The sequence below is a fragment of the Thunnus maccoyii genome, chromosome 16 (genome assembly GCF_910596095.1).
Source record: "Thunnus maccoyii chromosome 16, fThuMac1.1, whole genome shotgun sequence".
Taxonomy (NCBI): Eukaryota; Metazoa; Chordata; class Actinopteri; order Scombriformes; family Scombridae; genus Thunnus; species Thunnus maccoyii.
The window spans coordinates 24,254,400-24,281,726 of NC_056548.1; the positions used below are offsets into that span (position 1 = coordinate 24,254,400).

Genomic DNA, 27,327 nt, shown 5'->3' on the forward strand with positions numbered 1-27,327 from the left:
TACATTACTACAAACCACCGTCACATTATAACAGGCACCAAGAGGAGGAGGGGGGTGGACATTTATTTTCATTTGATAACGTTAAAAGTAAAATTAGGCTTTGCTGTCGGTTTCCCAACTCATTTTAAAAAAAGACAAGGGAAAAATAGGGAGAGGGGGCTAGTGAGTGAATGAAGAGATGGAGCTGGTAAGAAAGCAGTGAATCAGATCAATAAAAAAAATATCAAATTGTTTCACAGCAGTTACTTTCTAGAGTACAAATAAACACACCCACATCCCTGCACATCATCGTACAATCCTGCAGCGGTGCGCAGCAACACCTGATATGGTCTGAATACGGCCTTAATCCACCTTGGTTTTTTCCCATCCTTTCTGAACACCATTATTTCATTCCAACATAACCCTGTTTGGCTGCTTAGCTTACACACTTCGTATCTTCAAAACTGTATGTTTTCACTTATAATATTACAGGAGAAAATGCTTTTAGGATGAGGACTAACCAATGTGTCACTGTATCAAATCCATGACCAGCTTCCACACAGTGGGGGAGTACTACACTGTGGATGCTAGTCATGAACACAGCTAAATGTAATCTGTAAATCCACAAAATAATATATTTAGTTAATAATGTTCTCTGGACTTGGTACTAATGCAGCCAAAGCTTGACATGTCTGCCTTGCCTAGTTACAGTTGCTAAGCTATGATTGGACAATATGTGTTTGGGGGAGGGGTTTAGCAGTCAATTGGTGTGTCCCATAAAACCATGACCCTGAAATGAGGTGAAATTAATCTATTACAAAAGAAAAATATGTAAACACCAGTAATTATTTTTCATTAGCCTGACAAGTGATGGAACTGAAATCTCTTATTACTTCCAACAAGGAGCACAGGTTTCTCACCTCCATCTGTCTGACACACGAAACAAATTTGTCCATTTTGGTGACTTTAATCTAGCACCACCATCTGGCCAGTTGAGTGTATTTCATCCTTGACCCCTTCATTTGAAACGAACAAAAGTTTTTGTGTACATTCACGGTCCCAACAAGAATAAACACGTTGATTTTGGTGACCTTGTGACCTTTCCTGTAGAGCCACCATCAGGCCAAACATCACCTATTCTTAGAAAGGGTTCTAGCAGATCCTTAAAAAGTCTTAAAAGGCCTTGAATTCATTAATCTAAAAACAAGGCCTTTATTGGTATTAAAATGTCTTAAATCAATCTTTCAAAAGTCTTAAAAATGCTAAATGGGAAGTAGGTTTTTTAGGAATGCTTTTTTAAAAATTTTTTGATGTTGCAATGTCAAATCTCAGCGTGGACAACAATGTCTTTCCCTGGATTGCAGCAGAGAGGCTGCTCCTCACTGCTGGAGACATGACGTTAATAACAACACAGCAGAGCACTCCTCCTCCCCCTCAGTTTGTTATTGTCATACAGGCAGGAGACTGTAAGATGCTTTCAAATTAATGAATGAATTAATTCATTGATGCAGTTAACTTTTTAAAACAAAAAGGCTGCAGACCATTTATCTTAATTGCCAGTTATGTTCATATTTACTTCAGTGGACTAAGGGCACCAGTGAATGGTATGGCACACAGTTTACTAGAGCAAGAGACTGAGCATAGAGCCCCTTTTTCTATTCATTCAATCAATCAACAATCAGTTTTGAATTGAGAATCAATTCTGAATCGAATCAGACACCCAAGAATCAGAATCAAATCAAATTGTGAGATTCCCAAAGATTCACACCCCTAATTTTATGTTGTTTTATGTTATTTTTCCTATGTTTTCTACTCAGAAAGTGTTACATTTTTTCAACATTTGAAGCAGATCATCTAACTTTTTCACTGGACCAAAAAAGTCATGTTTTATGTTACAATTAACGTTTGGGCATAATTGTCCCTGTCCCTAAGTAATTGATGTTGTTTTTTTTCTTCAATTTTGGTGTAAATTTGGTCTCAAATTTCATTCCTAGTACTATTTAAAAAGTCTTAAATCTAATTTGCTTTAAGCTGTAGGAACCCTGTTATTTAAATATTGTTCTCTGCCCAGCATAACGTTGTCTGTGATAGTACCAGCTAACTGAGGGGATGATTAGGGCTTGGCAGAGGTCTGCATTCTATTGAGTGCTTTCTTGCTCAGCTTGTAAATTTGCATCATGCTTCAGCAGCTAAAAAATGGAGGCAATTGAGGCTCGGTAAAAGTGGTTTCAATCAGCATTACTGCAAGACACTGATGGTCAGATTCGGCATGCAGTGATAACTATTGTCCTTCCTTGTCTCTAGGCAATGAGCTTGCAAGGACCACACATCAGAAGAGCGACATATTACTGAAGCTGTCCTTGGGCAGCTAAGAGGGAGAATCTTTTCATTCTGGTCACTGTGTAACTTGACCTTCTGCATTGTGGCAGCTGGTCTTATTTGGAGGAAATGGCCTTGGGTATTGTGGTGTGACTGTCACATAATGTAACATGCAATTCAAATTAATTGTAAAACATTATTTATTTAAGCTCTGTTGGATGCCAATCCCAAGTAAATTCTGCACATTTAAATCCTTAACAATGTTGACATCTAGTGGTTTAAAGTTAATTAATCTATGGTTGGGTACAACCTAGAGAGGCAATTATGGCAACTCCCCTGTTCGATGAAAACATCATCATTTGGGGGATTTTTGCTCATAGTAATACAATATTGGATAAAAACTTACAATATTATCCTATTATAGTAATGCCAACATCCCATTTGTCTTTTTACACATTTCCTCACTACAACCGTTTCATAAATTCGCAACTTTCTCAATTAGTCTTTCATCTTTTTTTTTTTTTTTTCTAAATACACATTCCTCTTAAGTTGTCTTGATTTTGTTTCATTTTAAACAACTTCTGGATATTTTAAAGGCCCTGAAAACCTATTTTCTCAGTCAGTTGTGAGTGATGGGGTCCTACATAAGAAAAGATTTTGTTTTTTTTTCTTTTTGCCAAAGTGGGAACAGTTTGGGTTATTTGACATAAGAAATATTTGTATTTCTGTTTTTGACCCTGTGTGTCCCGCTGGTTTGAAGTTGGCAGGCTCAGTTGGAAAAAGATGATGTCATGTTTTTCCTTGCACTAATCAAAGTTTAGCTATATTAATAGTGCAACTTAACAACAGACTGAAAAAAGCAGCATTCTGCTTCCCTGTCTGGTTGAAAGCTATAAATCTGTTTCACCTGTAACCACACCCAACAGTGATGTCACGGGCTCCTGGAGTACATCTGTACATCTGCTGCAGCAAAGTGAGAAGTTTAACCCCCTTCAGGGGTCACTAAGTTACTCTTTAAATCCCTTTAAGTCATGAAGGCTTAAGTATTTCTCTAAAGCATTAAATATTCATCTCGAATTAATGAACAATCAACGTTTTAAAAAAAAGCATAGATTAGATGTAATTCATTCATTTAAAAAGCCTAAATTAAAATCTAAATTAATCTGCCCTGTCAGGACTATGTGAGTGTGGTTTGATCAGATCTGACTGATAGTGCCGGCAGGCAGATTTCAATCAATGTGTAATAAAACTATTGCACTTTAAGTTTTTTTTTTAATAGTTTATCCACATACATTTTATTTTTATATTGTCTAATGATGATGACATGGATGTCTGGTTTTGATTGTTATGTCATCCATGTTCTGTGTGATGTGTAATAAATTTTGAAAAAATGTTTAAAAAGTAAATAGAATGTTCCATTTGGTGAGGAGGATGCTTGATATATTTAAGCAAACTGAAAGAGACCTATTTTTTGATACATTTTTTTTCATTAACATGCAAACCAAAACACTGTGAAAAGCAGCTTATGGTCAGGGAGTGTGTTGGAGTGTAAAATCTATGTAATTTTTGCGTCACAGAGATGGTTCAACTTAAAATATCAAGTGCCATCATTGAAGATTTCACTTGAGCAAACCTGTTGTGTGTGTATGTGTCTTTGTGTATACCCAGAAACACTTTTGAATGCTTCTAAAAAAGTGTTTTCCATTGAAGGAAATGATTTTGGCAACATTTCAGTCGCTATTGAAATAAAATCACATACATCAGGCATGGCATTGGACAGCTCGGAGCGAAAACTGAAACTGTGAATGTGCATGTGTTGGGATTGAGCGACTCGAATGTGAAACGCTCAATTAAATACAAGAAAGGAAAATGATTCACCTCTCTGCTGATGTACTCTGATATAAATAATGAGGTGATGTTCAGCTTCCAGACTGAGAGTAAATAATGTCAAACTTTCCTATTTATGACTCTTGATGTGGGTCCTGACTGCATTACTTGAGAAACGGGATGAAATATGCAAGATACTCTTGTCAAAATGTCTTCAAGCACTAGATTAGATAAATTTCCCTTCTCATGTCATGCATAATTCTCTGTGGACAGGGACGAAGTAAGTTTGCTGCAGCCACCGTCGCTTGTCAAGACACTCAAGAGGCTATTTGTTATTCCTCGTCTGCGAGAGGGGCTGACATTTCCCATTGGCAGTTGAAGCACATCTTGCGGTGCCCTCTGCCCCCTTCATCTCCTGTGGTTTGCACTGCTGAAATGGGACAAAGCTCGCGGGGCCTTATAGAAATTCACTGGGGAACTCCGGCAGAGCCACATCCAGTGGTTTTCTGACAGATGTGTGATGGTATTGTGGTACTGCGTTTGCCTCAGGAGACTGGTGGATCACCTTATTACATACATTTACACAGGAAATGGAAGCATGAAGATAATAATATTTGAGCCCAGCAGGTGAGTTAAAACTTGTCCATGCTTCCATTCCATGCATGGACAGAAGCTGAAGATATTAAATATAGTCTGCTCTACTTGGAGAGGAATGCATGGATTTATCCTTTTTGGATATTTTTTCCACAGATTTTCCGTCAATATTCTTGGGCATTCATTACATTTTCTCAGTGTTTCATTCACTATCCTCCAACTTTATTCATTATTTTTGCACCCCCCCCCCCCCCTTTTTCTCTCAGTTTTATTCAATATTTTCAATCAGTTTCATTCACTGTCCTTGGATGTAACTCATCCAGGTGCACCACAGTGGGTGGACTGCTACTCTTCCTTGTTATTTTCCTGTTTGATTTCTCTCATTTTCTGCATTACATCAGCATCATGTCAGGAAGAGGCCTCCAGGTCAGCTCACACAGTGCTAATAAAAGTTTCCGTTGGCACTTCAAGAACTGTTGTCAGCCTTCTCCCTGCCATCTGTGACAGTGAGAAAAAAATATGATGACAAAATGCAGCCTCCATGTTCTTTAAATCCTGCTTTAAAATGTTGTACTATTAAAAAGGATGAACTATTGTTGCTGTGCATTGAATTATGCATGGCATTCATTATTCATACACGCTCATAAATGCATTATTTAATGTGCAAAAAAAAGTCTGGTGTTCATTCACACAATAGCTTTAGTGGAACACTGACATTTCATGAATGGTTAACCACCTATACTGGTGGCCTGGAGGAAACAAGTCATCACTAACCATTTGGAAAGCGACATGGTTTTCTCTTCCCTTGGCTGATAGTCTAACCACAGCTCAACCACAAGCTCTGTTAATGAGCTAACACCTCTTCTCGCCATTATCTACACTCTTATGAAGTGGTGTCAATAGCGTGAGTGGTAGGAGTCTCTCTTGGGGGCTTTAATGAATAGATTGGACAGCTCTCCCTCATCTTAGAGACCCTCGGGACAAATCCAAGGACAAAGAGAATGTGGCTTCTAGCCAGCAAATCTCATAACAGATGAGTCCCATGGTGATTTGCATTGAGAGGAACCCGGTGCCATCTTATTCAAAACTCAGAGATACACAAGTGGAATCTAGTTGAAGCTAGCTGGAAGAGAGGAGCTCATCATTAACTGGGAAAAGTGTCTCCTCATAGCTGCGGACCGGCACCAGGGGAGCAAGGACTCTTACAACCACCTCCATCATGGCTGACTAACTCAGCTGTTAGAGTGCACAGAGAGAGAGAGAGCGGGGTTTGACCTATACTGTAATTGCTGCCACTGATATTTGCTACTGGAAAAAATTTGCAGCTGCCATTCACTCATGTCAAAGTTCTCTCTGTACTGTAGCTCGCTGGCTCCTGGCTAAAGTGCTACTTAACTAAAAATAATATGAAACCAATTCTTGAACCAAGGTATGGCTGCACGCTGCTGTACTGTCTGTTTTACAAGTGCACTCCGGACATGAGACAGTTGGTATGCGGCCCAGGTTCCTTTATAGAGAAAACAAAGAGCACCAGATGAAGATGTGTGATGGATAGTCATGCTATACTTCATAAAATGACCAGGACAAGAGAAGTACTTTCCGGGACATTCAGAGCGTCCCACCAGTCTTTGTCACTCTAAATCACAAAGTGGTGCCACAGCACAGAAGAACATCCTCGTCCTCTCCAAATTCAGTCATCATAAATTAATTTCCATTTTCCAAATTAAATTCTGATATTGTATATGATCACTGGCAGGTACACAAGGAGGACATAAGGAGGTGGAATTTGGGAGAAGAAGAAGAACATGCATTATCAGCAAAAACAAAGCCAAGAGCAAGGAGAAGAAAGAAAAGATGATTTGTAGGTTCAGGTATTTGTCTGCTTGTGCATCCTACAAGTCACCTTGAAACATTTGGTTTCACTTCACTTTGTTCATGTTCTGTCATAATATTGCTACACTTCCTTAATTAGCAGGATTTTTTAAAAGCGAACTTTAATGGTTCCTTTTATTTCCTATAAAACCTGTTTGTCACAGTGGGAGTTACCAATAACACCTTTTTCACAGCAGACACTGACTTGTAATAGTGAGAAAAACAAATAAGAGGGAATAAAAGTGGAACTCCTGACAGTAATGATGGCTCACTCCCAGTTGACATGTTCTAGCTAGGTCAGCCACCATGCACAATCAACATTATTCATTATACCTCACAAAAAGGATTCATACTTTACTCATTATGTTTGGTCAGGAGCAGCAGAAACACAGAGAAGTAAATTTTCACAATTAACTTCATATTTTAGTAAAGCACACTTCAGGAAATAATGATTAAAAAAAAAAACACCTTGTATTTCCTGTTTAACCTGTGTTAACCTTTACCAATAATGACCTGTTTCACAGCAGATATTTTAACTTGTCCAAGCAGGAAAAGCACAGCTTGAGCTAGTAACTAATGATGCACAAAAATGCAAAATGCAGCAATTAATGTTATTAATTACACCTGTGCTTCTCCTGCTACAACAAACTAGAATACAATTAAGAAGTAGGGTTGAGGTCATTTCAACAGGGCAAAAATTCCAAACCACCTATCAGCTCTTTGCCTTCTGACTGCATATCTACAGCGGTGAAAAACACTGTGATAATGAAGATTTAAATCTTGTAGGGAGTCTTCTGACAGTGTGATCCAAGATGCACTCAAATTAAGCTTGAAGAGGGTTGGGTGATATGAAGATATATAAGAGATAATCTAAATTTGTCACCCTTTATACTGTAGTATCTTTCCCTTTAATATCTCTGGTTATATTAGGCCATTAGGGGTAGTGTTGCAAATCAATGAACTGGACTTCTTTATGGCAATATTGTGTTTTTATGATCTTTGCATCAATTAAATTAAGTACTATTATTTATCTGGTATTTAATTTGCTGGATATGCCAAAAACTTACATTCCTGTCTGGTAATTTTATCCTTTACTCAGTTTCTCAGCAGATGTTCAGATGATTTATCAAATAAGAGACCATGCTGGAGGGTTTTATACATACCTAGTCTGAACCAGTCCCATAACCCCTGGTGTAAATCACACCGTAAACACTGCTTTTCAAATAATAACCTGTCAAATCAGAAAGCCAGTCTGCATTGTGTACCAGCTCTTACTGTGGCTTTGACACTTCTCACCCCCCCCACCAGACACAGTAAGCCATTTTGAAAACCCATTTATTCACCTATTTGAGCAAAGTTCACATTTTCTTTTCCTCAGTTTGCCCCTGTGAGTCTGGGTTCAAGGCAGTGGACATCAGGGCATGCCCGGAAATTAAATGCACAAAAAGAACACGATTAAAACAAGAAGGCTGCAACAAGTCTGGAAATTAAAAAAAGAAAAAAAAAAAAAAAAACTGCATCCAGGAGACTTTACAGGAGTTCATTTAATCCCAAGGATTTCTGGGGGATAGCTGTAGAGGGAAGAGCTCATACAAACACTTCACTGTACATACAGATTTACATTGTGTGGGGACATGATGTATGGTCTTGCCTGGCAAGCCCACCTCTGGATCGAGCAGTATTCTGTACAACAAAGAGGGGCCCTGCATCCCAACTCCAAACCTGCACTGTGAACAAAAAAGGCACGTTCCAGATGGCCTACATGGTCGGTTAGAATGAACCAATCAGTGACAGAGTGCTGTCTCATCTACTGTTAAGCAGGACATACAATATACTGTAATATATTTGTGATGCACTATTTATTATACAATGACAAATCTGGAATGCAGACTGCAGTGTAGGCAAACTGGAACATCACCTGATTATTTCTTCAGTCATTTTCAATGCAAACTCATCAGGCTGTAGAGCTGGGATGCAGACTGAACTGACAAAAGCAGAAGGAGAACTTGCATTCATTTCATTTCGCCCTCCTTTCCAAAATGTTGCATCTGTTCCTCAGACGGGGGAAAAGACAGGGAGCATGACATCACTGTGTTGTGGCGAGGCAGGGGGCCGCACTGCCCAAATTCCAACATGTGTCCCTTAATTTTGTAAAACCATACTTTGTTCTCATAATAAAATCAAAAGCATGAAAATAAAATGAAAGTATATATAACTCTTTCAGGTCCATTTTGTGTATGATTGACATTTCTCCTTGTTTGTTCTCATTCCTCTTCGCTCTCGTTTTCGTGCTCCATGTCTTCCTCCCCGTTTGCTTTGGAATCTGTTCTGCTGTCGGGATCCTCCTCGTCCTCATCTTCTTGCTCTTCCTTGTCTTCTTCCATCGTCTCCTCCTCTTCCCAATTCTGAGGATTAAAAAAAAAAAAAATTAACATCTTAGTGCCAAGTTTGTGTTTTCTTAAGAAAAATGAACAGCTTAAGCAATCAAAAAGCTAACTAGTTCTGCATCAGTGTTGCTGACTTCTTTGAAACTTGGAGGACATCTTTCTGACTGGCCAGTTTAACGCAACTTACATCAGAGTCCTCATCAGGAAGACCTTCATCACCAGAGGCCTCATCTTCATCTGATGATTCTGCAAACAGGAACAGGAAAAACACAAATCCATCAGATGATTTCATAACATCAATACTGGCACAAGCCCTCCTACACGAGGAGACAGAGGGGAGGTGAAAAAGAAAAGAAAAAGTCTTCCGTGCTTTAACTCGCTTATAAATTTCATGCAGAGGGCTGGTATGTATTTGCATTTCAATACCATAGTGGGGCCACCTGGTTATGACAACAATACAGACTGTGTGGTGCAGGAGGGAGGAATGTCAATATGATTTGCTGAGGCTATCTGCTCCATTAGGTCAGCCAGGCACCATCTGCTGCAAACTGTGACCAGTGGACCTTTATACAGAAATGACTAAATATTACAGCATTGTTGGTCATAACTTTAAAAACACTTACATATTACATGACAGGACAATGAGGCAGAGTAATTAATTCATTAATTAAGAATATAATGGCTGAAACACACTTTAAAACCAGAGACAATTCTATTTTTTCATAATCTAACAGCCTCAGAGCGGACATTTGTTTTTTCTGGACTACAATTATGAATTACATGATGCAGGCTAATTGACATTAAAAAGCTATTTTACTAACAATACATGCTGGTTAACATGGCTGGTTTGCACATCTGCTATAAAGGATGAAGTCCCGGGAATACAAAGTAGAGGATGAAACAGTTATTATTGTACCCATCATTTCAGCAATCATTGTGAAACAGGCAAATGATGTTTGTAGTTTTGCGGTATGCTGCAAAAAATGTAGGTTTTATTAAAAAGAATTCACAACATGTACCATGTCAAACTGACAATATTATCTGCACCACCTCTGGGTGACTGCTGTGCATTTAAAGATCTAATTGTATATTCTGACTGTTATTTTTAAGTTCTAATTATTCCAGCTGATGCTACAGAATGGCTTATTAATCTATGAGTGATTAATGTACCCATACAGGTACCAGTACAATCAGAGAACTGAAAGATCAATTAAACATATCCATTCAAACAGTACATACAGTCCACACAACCTGACTAAACTATGATTCACAAACTAACTTCCTGTTAGATTCCCATGTTGGCTTCGTGATGGACCCATAACAAGCCAACAGCACAGCACCATCCACACATGAGTGTACAAATCTTTCTGTTCATTGGCTCCTTTTATGAACTTTTTTTTGTTAATGAACCTTCACATCTGGACCACTGACGGAGGTATTGGAAATCAAAAGCGCACCTTAATTATTTCATGAAAGCCTATTTTCTGCGTTGTTCAATAAAGCGTTTTATACTGTACGGTAATGAGAAATGAGAGTGAACAGAGTGGGGCCTTGTTGTTCCGCTCAAAGGGGAGGATCTGAACACTGCTGGTCAGGTTGCCAGGCAACAGGAGTCATGTTTGCGTGCGGTGCATTGCCAAGAGTGGCTGCATGATGGGTAACATTGCCTTCATAAATCTTAACCGATTCAGTGCAGTCTTCACAGAGCGTCCTCAAACGACTTAATGGGAATTGACAAGACAATGAATGCCAGTCAAAAAAAAGTGAGAAAACAATAGTGTGGTCGGATGGTGATTTCAGCAGAGCATCAGTGTGACTTGTTGCACTGCTGCAGCTTGAAGGAGTCACTCCAGTCAATCATCTATCTGAAGTGTTAAACTGATGAGTTGGGGGTTGAAATAAGATTATACCTTTATTCCTGACAGCTGCCACTCGCACTTCACTGCACTCAATCATCACTGGGATTGACAGACTGGCCGAGGTTATGATGCTACACATGAGATTTCAAGGGCCAAAGGAATTGTGATGCCACCAAAGAAGAATGTTTTCAAGAAGGTTTTTGAAGAGCAGGGGGAGCTGGGAAATGGAAGATTAGAACTGAACATAACAGGGACACAGTCAGAAGAGCAAACACTTACCCTCTTCATACACCAGCTTAGCTGCGTGGTCAACATCTGTAACTGTGTTGCTGCTGTCACTTGTCGCCACCTAGTGGTAAAGGGGAAGATAGGCATTAGAGGTTCAATTTGCACACAGCACCATCCTTTTTTTCCCCCCAGATCATGACAAGTCACTTTGGCCAATAATTAAATGCATCATAAACTGAGCACGGAGAGCTATGTTTAGTTTCAGAGAAGAACCTTACAGTTGAATCTCACATATGACATTCACTGCTGTACTTGTATTTGGAAATTGCAAAATAACCAAAGCTTGTGTGTCTACATCTCTGTTCATCAGCCCAGTCCTGAAGGCCCACACTTTCTCTCCTCAACCCTGTTGTTGTGCACTTGATGCAATTAGGGTCTACACATTTTGGATTATATTTGATTAAGGTGTGTAAGAGCAGAAGTGGTGCAAAAACTCTGATGTGAATTCAACACAGGAGCACATCACAAACAGATGAATAAAGATCCTTTCTGGCCAGAGATGCCTCCAACTGTGACATCACTGCTGCAAAATAAATGCCAATTCCAAGACTGGCAGAGTAATGCATGACCTTCATGCAGCAGGTTGAAATGATTCTGAAATCACATTGGGACAATTTACATCTGTGCCTGAATTTATTGCATAGATGATGTCCAGCACAAATCCTATCAGAACCTAGAGTGTCTGTTCACAAGTGATTGCCTGCTGACAACGAGCTTCTCCACATGCAGGCTACTGTGCTTATTTCTGTGCATGACCATGCTTACCTGTGTCATTAGGAGATACAGTTTCCCATGCAGCTTTGTTAGCTTGTGGAACATCTTCACTCTGCTCTCAATCATGTGATAAAGCACTCCAAGCTGGGTAACCAGGTCTGGCAGCTGTTGGAAACACAGATAGATCAGTTGAAGATAAAAAACAGAAAAGACACAAACAAGGCAGCACATGATGTACAAACCTCTGCTGAGGCCTTATTTTACAGCTTCCAGGGCTCGACATTAACTTTTTGAGGCACTTGCCCTTTGGACAAGTAAAATTACTTTTCACCTGTCCAGGCACAAAAGTCACTTGTATGGATAAATGACACAATGTAACTTCCGTTTCACTGAGACTTTAATGCTGCTGTGTTAGAGATCATGGAGTAAAATGTATTCCTTTCACATTGATATTAAGAATGTATTCTTTTAGCCGAGTAATGAGTGGCACATAACATGAAGACACTTCTTTTTTATGTTTATGACTTTTAACTTGTTCGGTGGGGCAAGAACATTTCTCTTCCACTTGCCCTACAAAAGATCCACTTGACCCTGACAAGTGAACAAGCATAAATGTCAAACCCTGTTTCATATAACATATACAGGCTGGGCTGGTGTATGTATTAGCAGACTTAGCTTCACATACAACATTGTCGTGGGTGGAATACAACGGATAGAAGGTTACCAACAAGTTCAAGTTTTCTCTTGTTAAGATCAATATCAACAGCAAATGTTACATCTGTATGACCTCAGAGGTCAGGGGATGTCATCTGGAAATCAAAATGCTTCGGGAAAGGTCATACAGTCCCTCAAAACTCCATAGGTTTCTTGTCTTTGCTGCATGAGTAAATGGGTGCTGAGCTGCTGGTTGTAGTCACACAAACAGAAGGTCTGAGACATAATGTCTGCTATGTGTGGTGGAGGTAACGACTGGAAATTAAAGTCAGGATTAAATATGAATGTCGGAGGAAGTATGCACAAAAGGATGCTGTGTGTGACTTCCATGTGCTTAGGGAAATCACAATACGACCTGATTGGACTGTGGAGAGTCTAGAGTGTATGTCTGTGCAGAAGGCAGGTACAGTACAAGTTAAAGCCCACTCCAGCCAGTGTCACTTCCTGCTCAACGGTTAATGTTCTTTCTCTAACAGAGATTGGGGGAGTGGTAAAAGTCTGACATAATCCATTACCATGGCAACCAGATTACCGTTCTAGCACACTGGCGATGCATTGGAATGGCAGGGTTTTCCCTGCCTATCTAACTCACAGGCAGGCCGCCTTTGTATTACTAGCCGCCGCCTTTGTTGAAAGTTCCGGCATTTGATGTTGACGAAATGAAAAAGGTGGAACTCAACTGCGAGTGCAAGTGCAGCGCAGCACGTGGACAGTCTACAGCACGCACATGCTGGAGTACATCTTCACAAAATGCAGCGGTTGCAAGCATGTTTTGATTTAATGACTAAATAATTACCTTTATGAGACGAAAGTTAAGCATATTTTGAACTTTCTACACCATCACTCAGACTAACGTTAGCTGAGCGGAGCAGCAAACTCCAGCAGTAACAAACAAGACCAGCTGACCAATACACACTGCAGCATTAAACAACTTACACCAACTCTGAGGTGAAGAAAATAACTTGGTACTAAGTCTTTTTCACCTCAAAAACCCTGTGCCCCCCCCCCCAGCATCTTGGACAGTGATGTCTTTCCCCAGAGCTAACGGTGCAGCAGAGAGGCTGCTCTTCACTACTGGAGACATGACGTTAATAACAACACAGCAGAGCATTCCTTCTCATCCTCATTTTGTTATTCTCATAGAGGCAGGAGACTGTAAGATGCTTTCAGATTAATTAATTCATTAATTATTGCAGTTAACATTTTGAAATGAAAAGGCTGTGGACCACTTGTCTTAAACGCCAGTTATGTTTCATATTATATTTCAGTGGACTAAGAACCCTGGTGAATGGTTTGGCACATACTGGAGCAAGAGACTGAAAATAGTGCCCCCTTTTCTATTCATTCAATCAAGAAATGGTTTCTAATCAAGAATCACTTCTGAATTGAATGGGCACCTGAGTATCGTGATGTTATTGAATCGAGAGATAAGCATATTGTCCCAGACCAACAAAATGAACACTGTCATTTGTCACAATATTTATCTTTCATCTCTTGGTTCCATCTTCATATAAAATTTAAATCCCAATAAACACTTTGTCTCTAAAATCGTGATTTGTTTTCACTTAAGTGCACAACACCCTGAGGTGCATGCACAAACTGTGTAAGCCGCACCACGCACATTCTTCAACCTTAGCCACACTTGTCTCAAAAACATCCAGGGAAAACCCTGAATGGTAGTGATATTATAGCCTAACCTGTCCACTTACTATGTCATTAACTATATAGACTAGGTCACATGTCAGTAACAGAGATACACAATGAAACCTTGCTTTATTTTTTAGTAAATATTTGTAAGTTTTCCTCCTCAGTGGCCAGGCCCAGTTACAGTTTAATATGTTGCACCCTAAGTTGAAACTTGAATAATAAATGCCAAGCGCAGAGGCCCACGGACTGTGTGCTGTATGCACACCTGCTATTTTGGTTCATGTGTGTGCAGCAGCGCGACGTGCAAAAGGGCTGAGTGAAGGTGGACATAAATCAGTGGGTGTGGTGATTATTAAATACTCTCTCAGTCAGTCACATCACTGCTGTCATAGCTCTGAGACAGCTGTGCCAATCACAGTTAACAATGATAATGTTAGCTCAACAACAGAAAGCTTTTCTTCAGGAAAAGTCTGGACAGATCAATGTCATGACATGAACACACATCACCACAAATCTGCAGCCAAAGACAGATGGAGTAGTTGTTTTTATCAGTTAGTTGCTATAATAACAATAGAAATAAAAAAAATTGATTTGGTATATGATTATATCAGACCGATGCTATTTCAACAATAATTCTAATGTATCTCCCCTTGTAAATGCTCACATAGTTTGGTTATTAATGTTACACAACAGCATTTGCACTGCAATGTGTTTCAGTGATAAAACATGAGACATTACTTTAGCTAAAAAGAAAGTAGGAAAAGAGGCTTTGATGAACTCTGCTGACCCAACGTCTCCTTCATAAAAAGCAGAATATTGACTTATAACCATCTAATGTGTGTAGAGGTGTGTGTGGTTATATTGTAGCAGCCTGGTGTTGTTTTCAGGTGATTTAATGAAGGTAAACATATCAGTCGTGCTGCCTTCAGATGCTGCAGGGATTTAATGAACTGAAGGAGAAGCTTTTCATACAGTATAAGGCAGAGCATGCTTTTGCCTGCCTGGGGCAGCTTTTTCCAAGGGGAGTGAAGTTTTTTGCTCGCTGTTTTTGCGTTGCTGAGTGCCTCATGTTTTTGCAGGAGTGCCCTGAATGCCTCTAGTTGAAAAAAACGGAAAAGTGCCAAACGTCATTTGCATCTTTCCCCATTGTCCATTTGGATGAATTGAGAGACGGACCTTTCTTTGGTGGTGACGTCGACAAGTAGAGAAAACCAGAGTGGTCTGGGACAAACTAGTGGTGGCTGATACCTGGAGCTATATTTACTTTACCAACCGTAGTTACCTTGATCTGAACAGAAAACAACACTCCTGGAGTGAATTTACTACAAAAAAAAATTGCAGTAAGCTGCTCTTTTTTTAAAGCAGCTTTTAAGCAATCCGTTGTTGCAGCACATCTGCAGCAAGTATTTAGTTTGAAACGCAGCACTTGATACTGTATCTGTAGCCTATGTGCACTCACAAAAACAAAAGGGAATTTATGAGGATGATGTAAGACTACAGCGTTCTACTACAGTCATATGTTATCGCTCCGTTTTAGCAACAGCTTCAATTTTTGAACTTTGAGCGCAAAATTAAGTTATTTGTCAAAAAATATTTGGTGAACAGTGTGGCTAATCAACATTGTCAGGAAATGACACAGAAACATAAAATATGTTAAAGATGCCCAAATAGACTGGAGGGGGGCTTTAAACATATAAAGCAACTGGAGTCATATGAGTAGTACAGGTAGACTCACCGAGGCCAGGTATGATGTGTGGTGCATCAGCACAGCTTTGAGCCACCGTACCATTAGAACTGCCCTGTAGAAAGAAACATGTGTATGAACGGTCAGGTGGGAACCAAACTAGTCCATTATGTATATCTACATGATGTGAGACATTGTTGTTTTCATCATGTGAAAAGCAGCTGCATTAGTGACTAGTGATTATGTGTACAACCACTGTGAACTTAAGCCAATTAAATGCTTAGAGTTGATCTGTCAAGCTTTCACTTACGTAAAAGGGTGCCCTTGGAGCCTCTTTGTGATCTACAGAGAGAGAGATAAGGGGTTGATTAAAAACTGCAGTAAATCATGGAACAACCTTAACACAACTTCACTTACAAATCCTGCTAGTGTGACCAAACATCTGGGCAGGTTCATGCAGCTTCAGACCAGACTGCTGACTAAGTGTCACAGAAGAGCATGTTTTTTCTTTTTTTGTTAATTTTTATATTGGCAAAGCGGCAAATACCACAGCTCGAGGCTGAAGCCAATGTAGAAGTACCTTAAAGTGCAATGTTATCGATGGCTGCTAGATGCTACAATTGACTTCCATTCAAAAAACATCAGCTTCTCTCTCTTTTTTTAGTCATTTTTTTCCAATGAGTCATTATGGTCTCAATCTCTAAATTGAAGCCCTCTAATAAGTGTGCTGGTGGTCATTTCGGAAATGATTTCTCAGTTAATAAGATGTGAAGACCTATAGTAGCTTTGATGTCTGCTGTGTGGGCGTTGATTGACAGCTGTGATTGACAGTTGGCTCACTTGCTGCTCTCCCCGGCTCTGACACTCGCACTGAGTCGGACTATTGTCACAATACTTCACAAAGTTTAATATTACATGATTACAATACCTGCCCTGTTAGCACAGTTTAGCTTAAGTAGCTAAAGTAAGCCTAAATACGTTAGTGTGAAAGGCAAAACCCTGCACTCCTTATCTGGAAGGTCCTGGCTCCAAACGGAAAAGATGGTGCCGACCATAAGCTGCAATTCTGGGCTTCAAATCGGCTTCAAAGCAAACCAATGGGTGACATCACACCCCACTGTGTCCATCTTTATATACAGTCTATGGTTGACACTCACCTCTTCCACCAATGGTAAAACAGCAGGGAGGGGTAACCGAGCAACCGTTTTCTTTATCACCATCTCTTTGCGAGTCTGGAAAACTTTCTGTAGGAGAGAAAGGAAACCACATGTAGCTGCAAATTTTTGACACATTTAAAGAACAAGTTTAAGTTTATACCTAGATGAGCAGTGTGCTTTGCACCCCTCGCAGTGTTTTGTCTTGTCCTGTCCTGCCTGTCTGACAGTAGCCCACATACATATAAAAAGCCTACACATAGTACTGATTCTCACTCCGCAGGGGTGGGTCCAGGGGAGGGTGCTGTCCTCGCAGCGACCCAATCCCACCTGTCGAAGAGAACACTTTTCCAAATCCAGGGAAAGGTAATAATGTACCATATTATAAATGTCTTTTGCACAGGCCAAAAGATAAAAAACTATTATTTAAAAAGAAAAAAATCAGCTTCCTTAACTATAAAAACTTTGAAAGGTTTAGGCTTTTATAAGACAGACTTTGAAAGATGGTTTGGGATACAATTTAAATTTTCACACCCAAATCAATTTAAGTTTTGGCTGGTACTACATTTGCCTTTTTAACTTTCTGAATGGTAAGTGGGCAAAATCTTTGTACAAAACAAACTTCAAATTAGGGCTGGGCAATATATTGATGTTATAAATTAATACAGTGATATGAGACTTGATATCTTCTTAGAGTTTGGATATCGTAATTGGAGCTGCAATGATTAGTCAATCAGTTGACAACTATAAAATTAATCACCTATTATTTTGATAACTGATTAATCGTTTTGAGTCATTTTTTTAAGAAAAAAAGGCCAAATTCTCTGATTCCAGCTTCTCCAATGTGAATAGTTTCTGGTTTCTTTAGTCCTCTATGACAGCAGACTGAATCTTTGGGTTGTGGATGGTACAAAATAAGACATTCATCTCGGCTTTGGGAAGCAGTGATCCACATTTGTCCCCATTTTCTAACATTTTATGGACCAAACAACTAATTGATTTATCAAGACATTTACTGATAATAAAAATTATCGTTAGTTGTAGCCCTAATAGCAATATCATGAGTAAGTGTCTTTTCCTGGTTTCAAAGGCTGCATTACAGTAAAGTGATGAATTTTCTGAACTTACCAGACTGTTCTAGCTGTTCTACTCTTTGTCTTTACCCACTTAATCATTATATCCACATTATTGGTGATTATTTATCAAAAATCTCATTATGTAAATATTTTGTGAAAGCACCAATAGTCATCCCTACAATAGTGTAACAATATCAATAGACTAAACTAAATTCACTTACATTTAGGATGTTGGCATCATTACTCTCCAGACCCTGCACCAGCAGCACCGCAAAATTGTCTGTCTGTAAAGAGGGCGTCCCTTTAGGAGCTCCCTTCTCAGAGGAGACTGTAGACAGATCAATTTCACCTAGTCGCTCCGCTATTGACATCTGCAGGGGAAAAGAATGACTTTAGCTGAACAGGAATTGGATAAATTCAGTGGGTGCACATATTGTATCAGCCAGTCTTACCCAGACTGAATACCATTACCACATCACGTAAAAGAAAACATGTAAAGTCAAAATTCAAAACATGTTCTCATATTTAAATGAGTCCGTTTTTTCTGACTGGAATGTGGAAAGAATCTCAGGAACTGGCAATGACAACTGGTAAATGACTGAAGAGGTCTCCAACTACTGAAACGTGAGTGAACTCATGCAGATATTGTCATCAAGCAGTTTAACCTTTTATTCACATGGTGAGGGTTTACTTGTGTGCCCTTGGACTATAAAGAGCATACATCTGAACACACAAGCAACATCTACTGGTTGATTATGATTGGTGTATGGCCAAAATGCTCACAGTAGGAGGAACATACCGATGCAGTGAGCCATGTGTGGTGCATCATCAGCAACACTCAACATACCTCTTTAGTGTCTGTGTCTTTTTTCCGTTTCTCTGATCCCTGTGAGGTTCCCTTCACTGGGGCTTGATGACCAGGAAGCCCTGGGACCAACACTCTGCTTTTGGCGTTGACAATTGGGGTTTTCACCTGGAACGGGAAATGAAATTCATAATTTTCATCTTCAGTCACAAGAATAGTTTGAAGTCATTTAGAGTACACATAAAATGGCCAATCAAATCATATGGTGAGTGAAATAAAGTCATGCAACATGCATCATCTTCTGGGCTCATATTAAGCAATGTGAAGTACTGATAGTCACCTTGGAAACGGCAGTTTCCATGGAAAGAGACAAGCTGGTCTGAACATCACGGGTCAAACAGACATGTCTGTCTGTGGTGTTGATCTCCTGTAAAAATGGGAGAGAGCAAGATGGAAAGTCAATGAGGAGCTGAACCCACACTGGTTTTTAAAGGCTGATAATGTTGTGTGAGGTATCTTCATATTTAACAAATCACCAGTTGAGACGAGGATTCAGAATTTAATTCTCTTCATGGAAACTACAAAAGCTCAAACAAAACTTCATCTCACAGCTGGCACACACTTGCAACTAAGATTTATCATACCGTATGCTTAATGAAAGCTTACTATCCACCATGTGGAACACAATTCACAACCACATATTTCTGATGCCCAGGAAACTTTTACAATGACTTTTCAGTTTTGAACACTGTAATTTAAGAAAATAACTTTCGCAGCCTATTTACACAGCTGTATATGGGGAAGAGGCTCTTTCAAATAAGCTGCACAATGATTGGACATCACACTTGTGCATTTCAGGAGCCCCCTGTGTACTCACCACTTTCTCCATAACCGGCTGCAGGTGGTTGCCATAAGCCAGCAGCACAGTGCGAATGTCAGCTCTGAGGGCGGCTGCCAGCAGGGGGATTGGCACCGGGGAGTCCTTCGTGTCTGACATCTGCACCGTACATGAGGGTGCGAGGGGCTTCTTACAGGGCCTGTGGGGACCGATGTTTAGACCCAACATGAGCATAGCAAATACACAAAACTGATTTAACTTTACATGGTGAGATTCATTATTCAACAACAGGATCTGACACTCCACACTATACAAAATGTAGAATTACTGCAGAGAGCAGAAGTGAATATTCCTTCATCTGCTGGCAGTGCACTGTCTCCTAACAGCCAATAGGGGGCAAATACTCTAACAGAGTGAGTGAATGAGAATTACTCAGGTGATCTGCATTGAAAACTCAAGTGTTTCTCCTATATTCATTCTGCAGTGGCGGTCACCATGAGTGCTGCTGCTAAAATGTCACACGACCATCAATATCAATGGGCTACTATTTATTTTCACTCGCACACTGTGCGAGCACAATAACACCCTACGTTACTGTGGAACAGTTTTGAGTCATTCTCTCTCCTCATTCTTCAAATGAGATCTTTGTGAAGGGTACTGTTACAAGAGTGGTATAGCTCCATTAAAGAATAGAGCAGTGCGTAATGCGTGTGTGTAGTGAGTGTGTAGTTGAGTGAGCAGCAGAAAAGTGATGGTGAATGCAAGCGGAGCAGAGTAAAAAGTTCAGAGTGAGATGTCAATCTGGCAGTAAATGTACAGTACAGGCTACAGTGTGTCAGTTAATAAATGCTACAGCTTCTCAAGACCAAAAAAAGTCTCCTCTATTTAAGGGGGTTAGCCCTGAAGTTAGTGACAATCCGTTAGCCTAACCTGAAAATGCTCACTTAAGGTGGACTGACCTTTAAGGTGGACCAGTAACTCTCACTTTAGTGTCAATCTCAACCGCTCTTAAATAGAGAACGGAGAAATGTCTGGCTGTGTCTTCTGAGCATAGAGGGAGATTTTCCTCATAGAGGTGGAAGGTTTATGACGTTATCTGTATCATATACTATAAGGTAGCAAAATCAATGCAGTGAAGAGGTACCATTCTCTTTGTTGTTGTAATGAAATCTGGGTTTATGAATAAAAGCTCAAATTTAATCGGCTCGGTGTGGACAAACAAAAGTCGAATCTTAAGAGTGAAAGACAAATTATTTTCTTGAACAGCAGGAAGCAAATGCATGGTGCTCAAGGGTTTTTCCATACCTTACACTGTTATATTGCTTAGCACAGTTTACAGTGTTTTAAGGGCTTACCCATTTAAAAAGTGCTCAAAGAGATGCAGCTGCCCATCCTTACACACCACTGCCAGCCTCACCGCCTGTGCAAAAGAAGTAACACCACACACACACACACACAGACATTTGCATATGGTAAATAGGTAATACAAAACAGGAAATATGTCTGTATAACTCTTACATAATTGCAACACAGAGAGAAACAATTTAGCAGGTTTTTAAGCATATGTTTAAATCCCATGTTCTCTCCCAATAACCATATCCACAGTGATGAACACTCGTTTAGCCATTTCCACACAATTAAGTTACCCAGATGGGGTTCAACAGTGTGTTCACCAATGTCCGCAGTTTTTATTCAGAGTTCCTATCATTTACCACATTCTGTCAATGTGAACACAGACTGAACTTATTTGATTCATCGGGCATAACTGACATTTCAGTACAAATACAGACAACATTACACTCGTCTCTCTGACCTCTTCCTTGCTGTTGGATGTGACAAGGTCGATGTGCTGTGGCTCGTCCGTCAGAGTGAAGGACACCACTGAGTTCTTGTCCTTTCCGTCTTCTCGAACTTGCCTACGATGAGACGGCTTTATATCAGTTACACAAAAACACAAGTATGGCATCATAACCAGCCAGACAACAGCCGTATGTCTTATACTGAAGATCAGCTCTGGCTGACCTTGCCGCTGTCTTTGTACTCACCATACACTAAGCAATCGATCGTGTGCAGCACCAGACAGGAAATAGAGACCGTTACTGTCAGGAGGTCGTGTGGTGGCAAAGCGCAGGGTCGTCACAGCTGTGGAGTGGCCTGTGAATTTCTGCAGAGAGGAAAAACAACAAAGAGCAGGACAATTGGGTCAATTCTGCTCTTAAAAGGTCAGAGCCATGTTTGACTGGTTTATAGCCTTCAATGCTTCTCTTAGCTCAGCTTACTGTAACTATGATCCAACAACCGCATTTAACACCGCTGACCCTTTCAAAGTAAAGCAACTAACATAACATAATAAAACCAGAATATAACAGTTGAGCTCTGTATAACACATCTATAAATGTGAATATGAAGACAGTGAGACTCACCCTGTAAACCTCCTTGGTGTCCAAGTCCCACATCTTGATTATCTGTCCGGCTGAAAGCAGCAGTTTGCCGTCAGGGCTCACACATAAACTGGTCACTGCTGCACGGTCCGCCTTCCACTTACTGTGTCAACAAAAGAGATTGGAGCACGTATTTATTTAATGGTTTAAGTTTTATCTTCAAACTGTGTGTTTATGGGATTCAATTTCTTCTTGTTTTGACATTATTCACTAGTGCATCAGAAACACCTGCTCTGTTTCCATTATTGTGAGATCTAAGCAAGGCTTCCTGTATTGTGTCTGATATGGCAGCACTTTTCTGGTGTTGTATTTGAGTGAGGAGCTCAGATTTCTTCAACAGCTTCTAACTCATTGCTGCACTCTACCAGAAAGGAGCAGTAAGTGGATGTGGACCACAAATGGGCTTTCGTGAGCATCGAGTGAGGATTCATGGTGACATTAAAGTTCATGGTGACTGTGTTGCTACTAAATCAATCACCAGAGAAATGGTGTTCAGGAAGAAGTACAGCGATACTAAATGTACAGTGGTATAGTCTACAATGATAAAACTAGCTGGTGTATTTCAGTGCTTGTGAGCTAAGTGTTATGTCTGACTTCTGTTGCAAAGCTAGCTACTTAGAGGCATTAAGTAACATCCACATTCTGATTTTTGAAACTATCAATGTCTTCTACATTAGGGAGCAGCTAAGACATAAGGCACCAACTTTGGGAGGGTACTAACATGTGCTGTGTATAAGTTAAAACAAATGAGACTGACCAATCTTTTTTTGAGCCAACTACAAGAGCTTTTTGAGTTTGAGAAGTGAAGGTTTAACAGAGTGAAGGCAGGACAAAGTTTACGAGAACAAAAAAAAGAAAGAGCACCAGAACCAGTTGGTGGTAGATATCTTCACTTATTCATAGCCATGAATAAGTAAGACATCTATTGTTTCTTAAGCAAAGCAGATATTCCTATGTGCCCGAATATGTAAACTCAATAAATAACTTATGGCACTCCATTCTGCAGAAGAGACCTAATGTAAATGTCTCCCGGTCTGTATAAATACCAGCCAGTCTGGTATATTACAAGGATTTTCAACCACTGCATCTTTCAGAGTGAGCTTTTTCTGCCACTGCACCTCAACTCGATTCTTCCAACTTTTACAAACACCTAACTTCTACTCAAGCTATCTTTGGTAAATTTTCTTATGAATTACGGTCTTGTTTTAACTTTGAAACTTTCAGCCCAGCTTTGGCTCTGAATGATGGCCTGATACACTGGTCAAGAATTTTTTAATAAGCAGGGCAGGTCCAGTACTGCGGATGACTGAACTGCAGACAACAAGAACACATAAAGCAGCCAGCAGTTCTAATGAATGATGTCCTCAAAGCTGCTTCAGGTTAAAAAAAAAGACAGCTTTGCTCCTGCTGCAGCAGCATTTTGCAGATGGACAGTGTCTCCAAAGTGCTGCAATTGTTTGAAAACGACCTGCGGGCTTTAGTGGTTGTCCATGTCTCCAAGAGGTCTGCCAAATCCAGTTCTGAAACTCCAGAACAACATTACTCTTTCCACATATAATATATACAGATACATTGTTTGTGATTAATGGAGACTTTCAGGGTTTCCAGCAGACATCCTGCCTCCACTCACGTCAAAAGAAATTGCACTTTTTTGAAATATCTTAGCTTTGTGGAAAACAAACCGAGGTACTAATTTACATAGCAAAGGCCATGTATTTACAGAGTGAGCTGACAGTTTAGATCATATTCTAGTAACTAAATTGATCGCGAGACAAGATACTTAAAGATCTGTCTGATTCAGCTCGGCAGATGACTGATCAATCACACTGTATGTTTTTACAAGTGGGGAAAGTCGATGCCAACGACTCAGTCAGTCACTGCTGTCACCCAACAGAGTCTTATTCCAGTTGAAGTTGGTTTACGGCTATAAAAGAACAATGCAGAAGCTTCTCATTTTTAGCTGGCCCTGACTGCTGCTTTCGCCTGTTACAATGGAAAACATCACCGTCATATCAGCTGCAACTAATTGATGCTAATTCTGTAACAGCCAAAATAGACAAAAAAATGGACTGATGTTTTATTAACGCTCTCTGCAAGCTGGTGTCTGTACTTCTGTCTTTGTGATTTAAAAGACACATCACTCTGTAATGCTGCTATATGACTGAGTGGACTGTGTTTTGATGACGATGATGCATGATCCTGGAAACAATGTCTTGAGAGTCTGAGACAGATGAAACGGAGATCATCTTTACACTTTTACTGGTTAGAGTGAAACTGAAAACAGGCTTAATTTTCCTTCACATTTCATCTGGCTCTGTACTACAGTCTACAGCTCTCTCAGGATGTGAGATGTTGTTTCTTTTTAATAAATAAGACGTTAAAATCACACCAGTGTGACTTTAATGTGTAGTGGTTCGGTCAGCTCTGGACACAGGTTTCATTCCCAAATCTAATCAGGAGGAACTCCTGAATTCTTTCCCATAATGATTTTAAAAAACAAAGCACAAAACATTGTATCTCTACTAATAAAGTAGATACTGACCTTCGTGTCTTGCCTGTCTGCAGGTCCCACTCTATAATATATGTGTCATCTGAGCCGCTGTATAATAAACTGTCTTCAGGGTGCCACTGGACACAATTCACTCCTCCACTATGGCCTCCATCCTGACAGAGACAGAGAATCATATGGTTAACAGTGGTGAACAAACTGCCCCATTACTGAATTAAACACTTAGAGGCTGCTCATGCAATACAGCATGACTACTGCCTAACATTTCTCACTTTGACAAAAGCATTTTTCACATACAAATTCAGTTCAAAGTTAGAGATTCTACAAACTCTGATCAATATATATATTTTTAACATTTTACAGTTTAAATACACTCTTGGAGTCTATCATCATATAACACTTCTGTAGGATATAATAGTATACAAGCCAGTGTTCTAAATCTCAAACTCACCAGGGTACAGTGCAGTGCTCCCTTTACTGTACTGTAGATGAGCACAGTGCCCGCTGCTGTGCCCATTGCCAGCAGGTCTGCCTTCTCCTCCACCTGCCCTGCCTCCGATTTCCTCTTCTTCCTCTGAGGCCCCTCCTGAAACACAGCACATTTGTAGCATTTACCTACTAAACATTACTAATAATGACACAGGTATGACATGCTCGGCACATACGCTTGACTCTATATGTACTTGTATCACAATTTTCACTAATTAAAATCACTGACCATTTGATATTTTAGATCAGCACAATAACAGCTGATAAAAGCCAGTGCTGTCTTTGACAAACTGCTACTCATTGATATGATATAAAAAAAAAAGCAAGCTGAACAATCTAACAGCAAGTACTGCCATTAATTATAAAATATCATGAACACAGGATGCAAAATTAACTTTTCTGTCCACCAGCCTAATGGCTAGTGAATGTTCAAATTTTACCAGCCACTCAACATATAACCATTACTTTTTTGGCTGGTGAGTGAAGCAAATCTACCAGTCATTTGCATATTTTACCAGCATTTGGCTGGTGGTTGGTGCCAATTTTGTGCCCAGCATGGACACATCAAATCACTTTGTATCAGAAGTAATAAGATCCGTAGTTTAATTCTTGTCATAACTTAAGGCATATTTTCTTGTTTTAAACTGATAAATTGTATTACTAGGCCAGGAGATACTCTACAATGAAGCAAAACTTTCTGAACCTCTCCTTCTCAACGTGTCATGGTGGCACACGCTTCTGAAGCTTTGGTGGACTTAAATAACGAATTTATTTGCAATGTCGACTGTCTAAAAGACAAAACCACATAATTGGTCGTGGCAGTTTAGCTGCGGCAAGTATTCTTGAAAGTTACTTCGATGTTGAAGCACCAAATTGAGACACTGTCCGTGTTTTCTTGTGACTACCATGTGGGACTAACATGTGCGTCCTGCGCAGCTGTTGAAAGCTAACTAGCAGCTAACGCGGCTGACCCGCTAAACAAGTCAGCGTCGGATACATGAAAGCATCCGTATTAACTCATAGCAGAGCGCTCCCAGCTTTCTATACACTTTCTACTGTGAATACTGACACTTTTCTTGTTCAAGCGTGTTAACTTCTCTGAGAAGTCCGTCCCAGACAGCTTCTTAAGGCCTCACTAGCTTACATAGCTAACAGCAGGCTCACGTACCTTCACTGTTCGGCATGGTCCCCACGATATGCAGCTACAAGTGGCACTCAAATGGGCTGAAGGCACATATTCCTGGTGAAGTGTTTTACTGTCTGTGTTCCAAATGCGAAGTCTGCCATCCTGGGCACACAAGGCTAAGTACTGTCGTGATTTGGGTGAAAAAACGCAGGGGAGCTGCAGCGGAGAGCTGCCACTATCGGCCGCCATTTCTGCAGCGCTGCTTGCGTCTGCGTGTCGGGGTTTACACAAAACCACGTGTGGCCCTCCGCGGACATGCGCGGCACAGCGTCAGGAGCACCGCCCTTCCCATTGGCTGCTGCCACACAACTAGCGGCATTATGCTGCCTTCAAGTGTCATCGATGCAGCGGGAACATTTATTGCGGTCCGCCCACATCAAAACAAGCGTGGAGTAAATTGTCACGATTTATTGCTGATCATATCTACTCTCACTTTTTATTGCTTTGGAAAAAAATGCATTGTTTGGATTAACTGAATATGACAGAAATCTCTGCTCACAGTTCTATTTAATTAATCTGCTTACTATTTTGACCAAATTTTATATTCACAAATCCAAATTCTTAATCAAAAAGTCAAACTTTTCAGAGCTGACCCCCATATCAAACAATACATTTCTTCAATATCTGAATGTACAAACCAAAAAGCTGTTAATAACCACTGTAAGGTTTACAAGATATTTATTTAACTACTTATTTTTTATTACAACCTTTAGCCCCCCTGACATGTTTGTGATTGTAGATTCAAGTTAGGTGCTGTAAACTTGTTGAATAAGTTACTTGTTTCAGTAAAGCTGTTTAAAAAGTAAAAGAAGTCTCATCGATGCTACCACGATAACAGGTCAAAGATACTCTATAACTGTCTGAACTGTCTCTGATCAGTTGTAAATAACAGGATTTACAACCGGTCGATGCATTTAGGCACTTTCGATCGAAAATATCAACAAC

General features: G+C 40.0%; 1 protein-coding gene across 1 annotated transcript; it reads right to left on the bottom strand.

Annotated features, from left to right (window-relative positions):
• Window positions 1-7,909: 7,909 nt before the first annotated feature.
• On the bottom strand, window positions 7,910-26,649 carry wdr43 (WD repeat domain 43). The gene is made up of 18 exons (XM_042388720.1): window positions 26,365-26,649; window positions 25,159-25,293; window positions 24,741-24,862; window positions 22,181-22,301; window positions 21,803-21,921; window positions 21,571-21,673; window positions 21,113-21,177; window positions 19,797-19,956; window positions 19,260-19,346; window positions 18,962-19,087; window positions 18,336-18,485; window positions 17,042-17,128; window positions 16,195-16,226; window positions 15,936-15,999; window positions 11,891-12,004; window positions 11,117-11,186; window positions 9,166-9,224; window positions 7,910-8,996 (listed from the first exon to the last, which is right to left on the bottom strand). Exons 1-18 carry the CDS (start codon window positions 26,569-26,571, stop codon window positions 8,856-8,858), a joined length of 1,962 nt encoding a protein of 653 aa, XP_042244654.1. The 5' UTR covers window positions 26,572-26,649; the 3' UTR covers window positions 7,910-8,855.
• Between the last annotated feature and the right edge of the window lie 678 nt (window positions 26,650-27,327).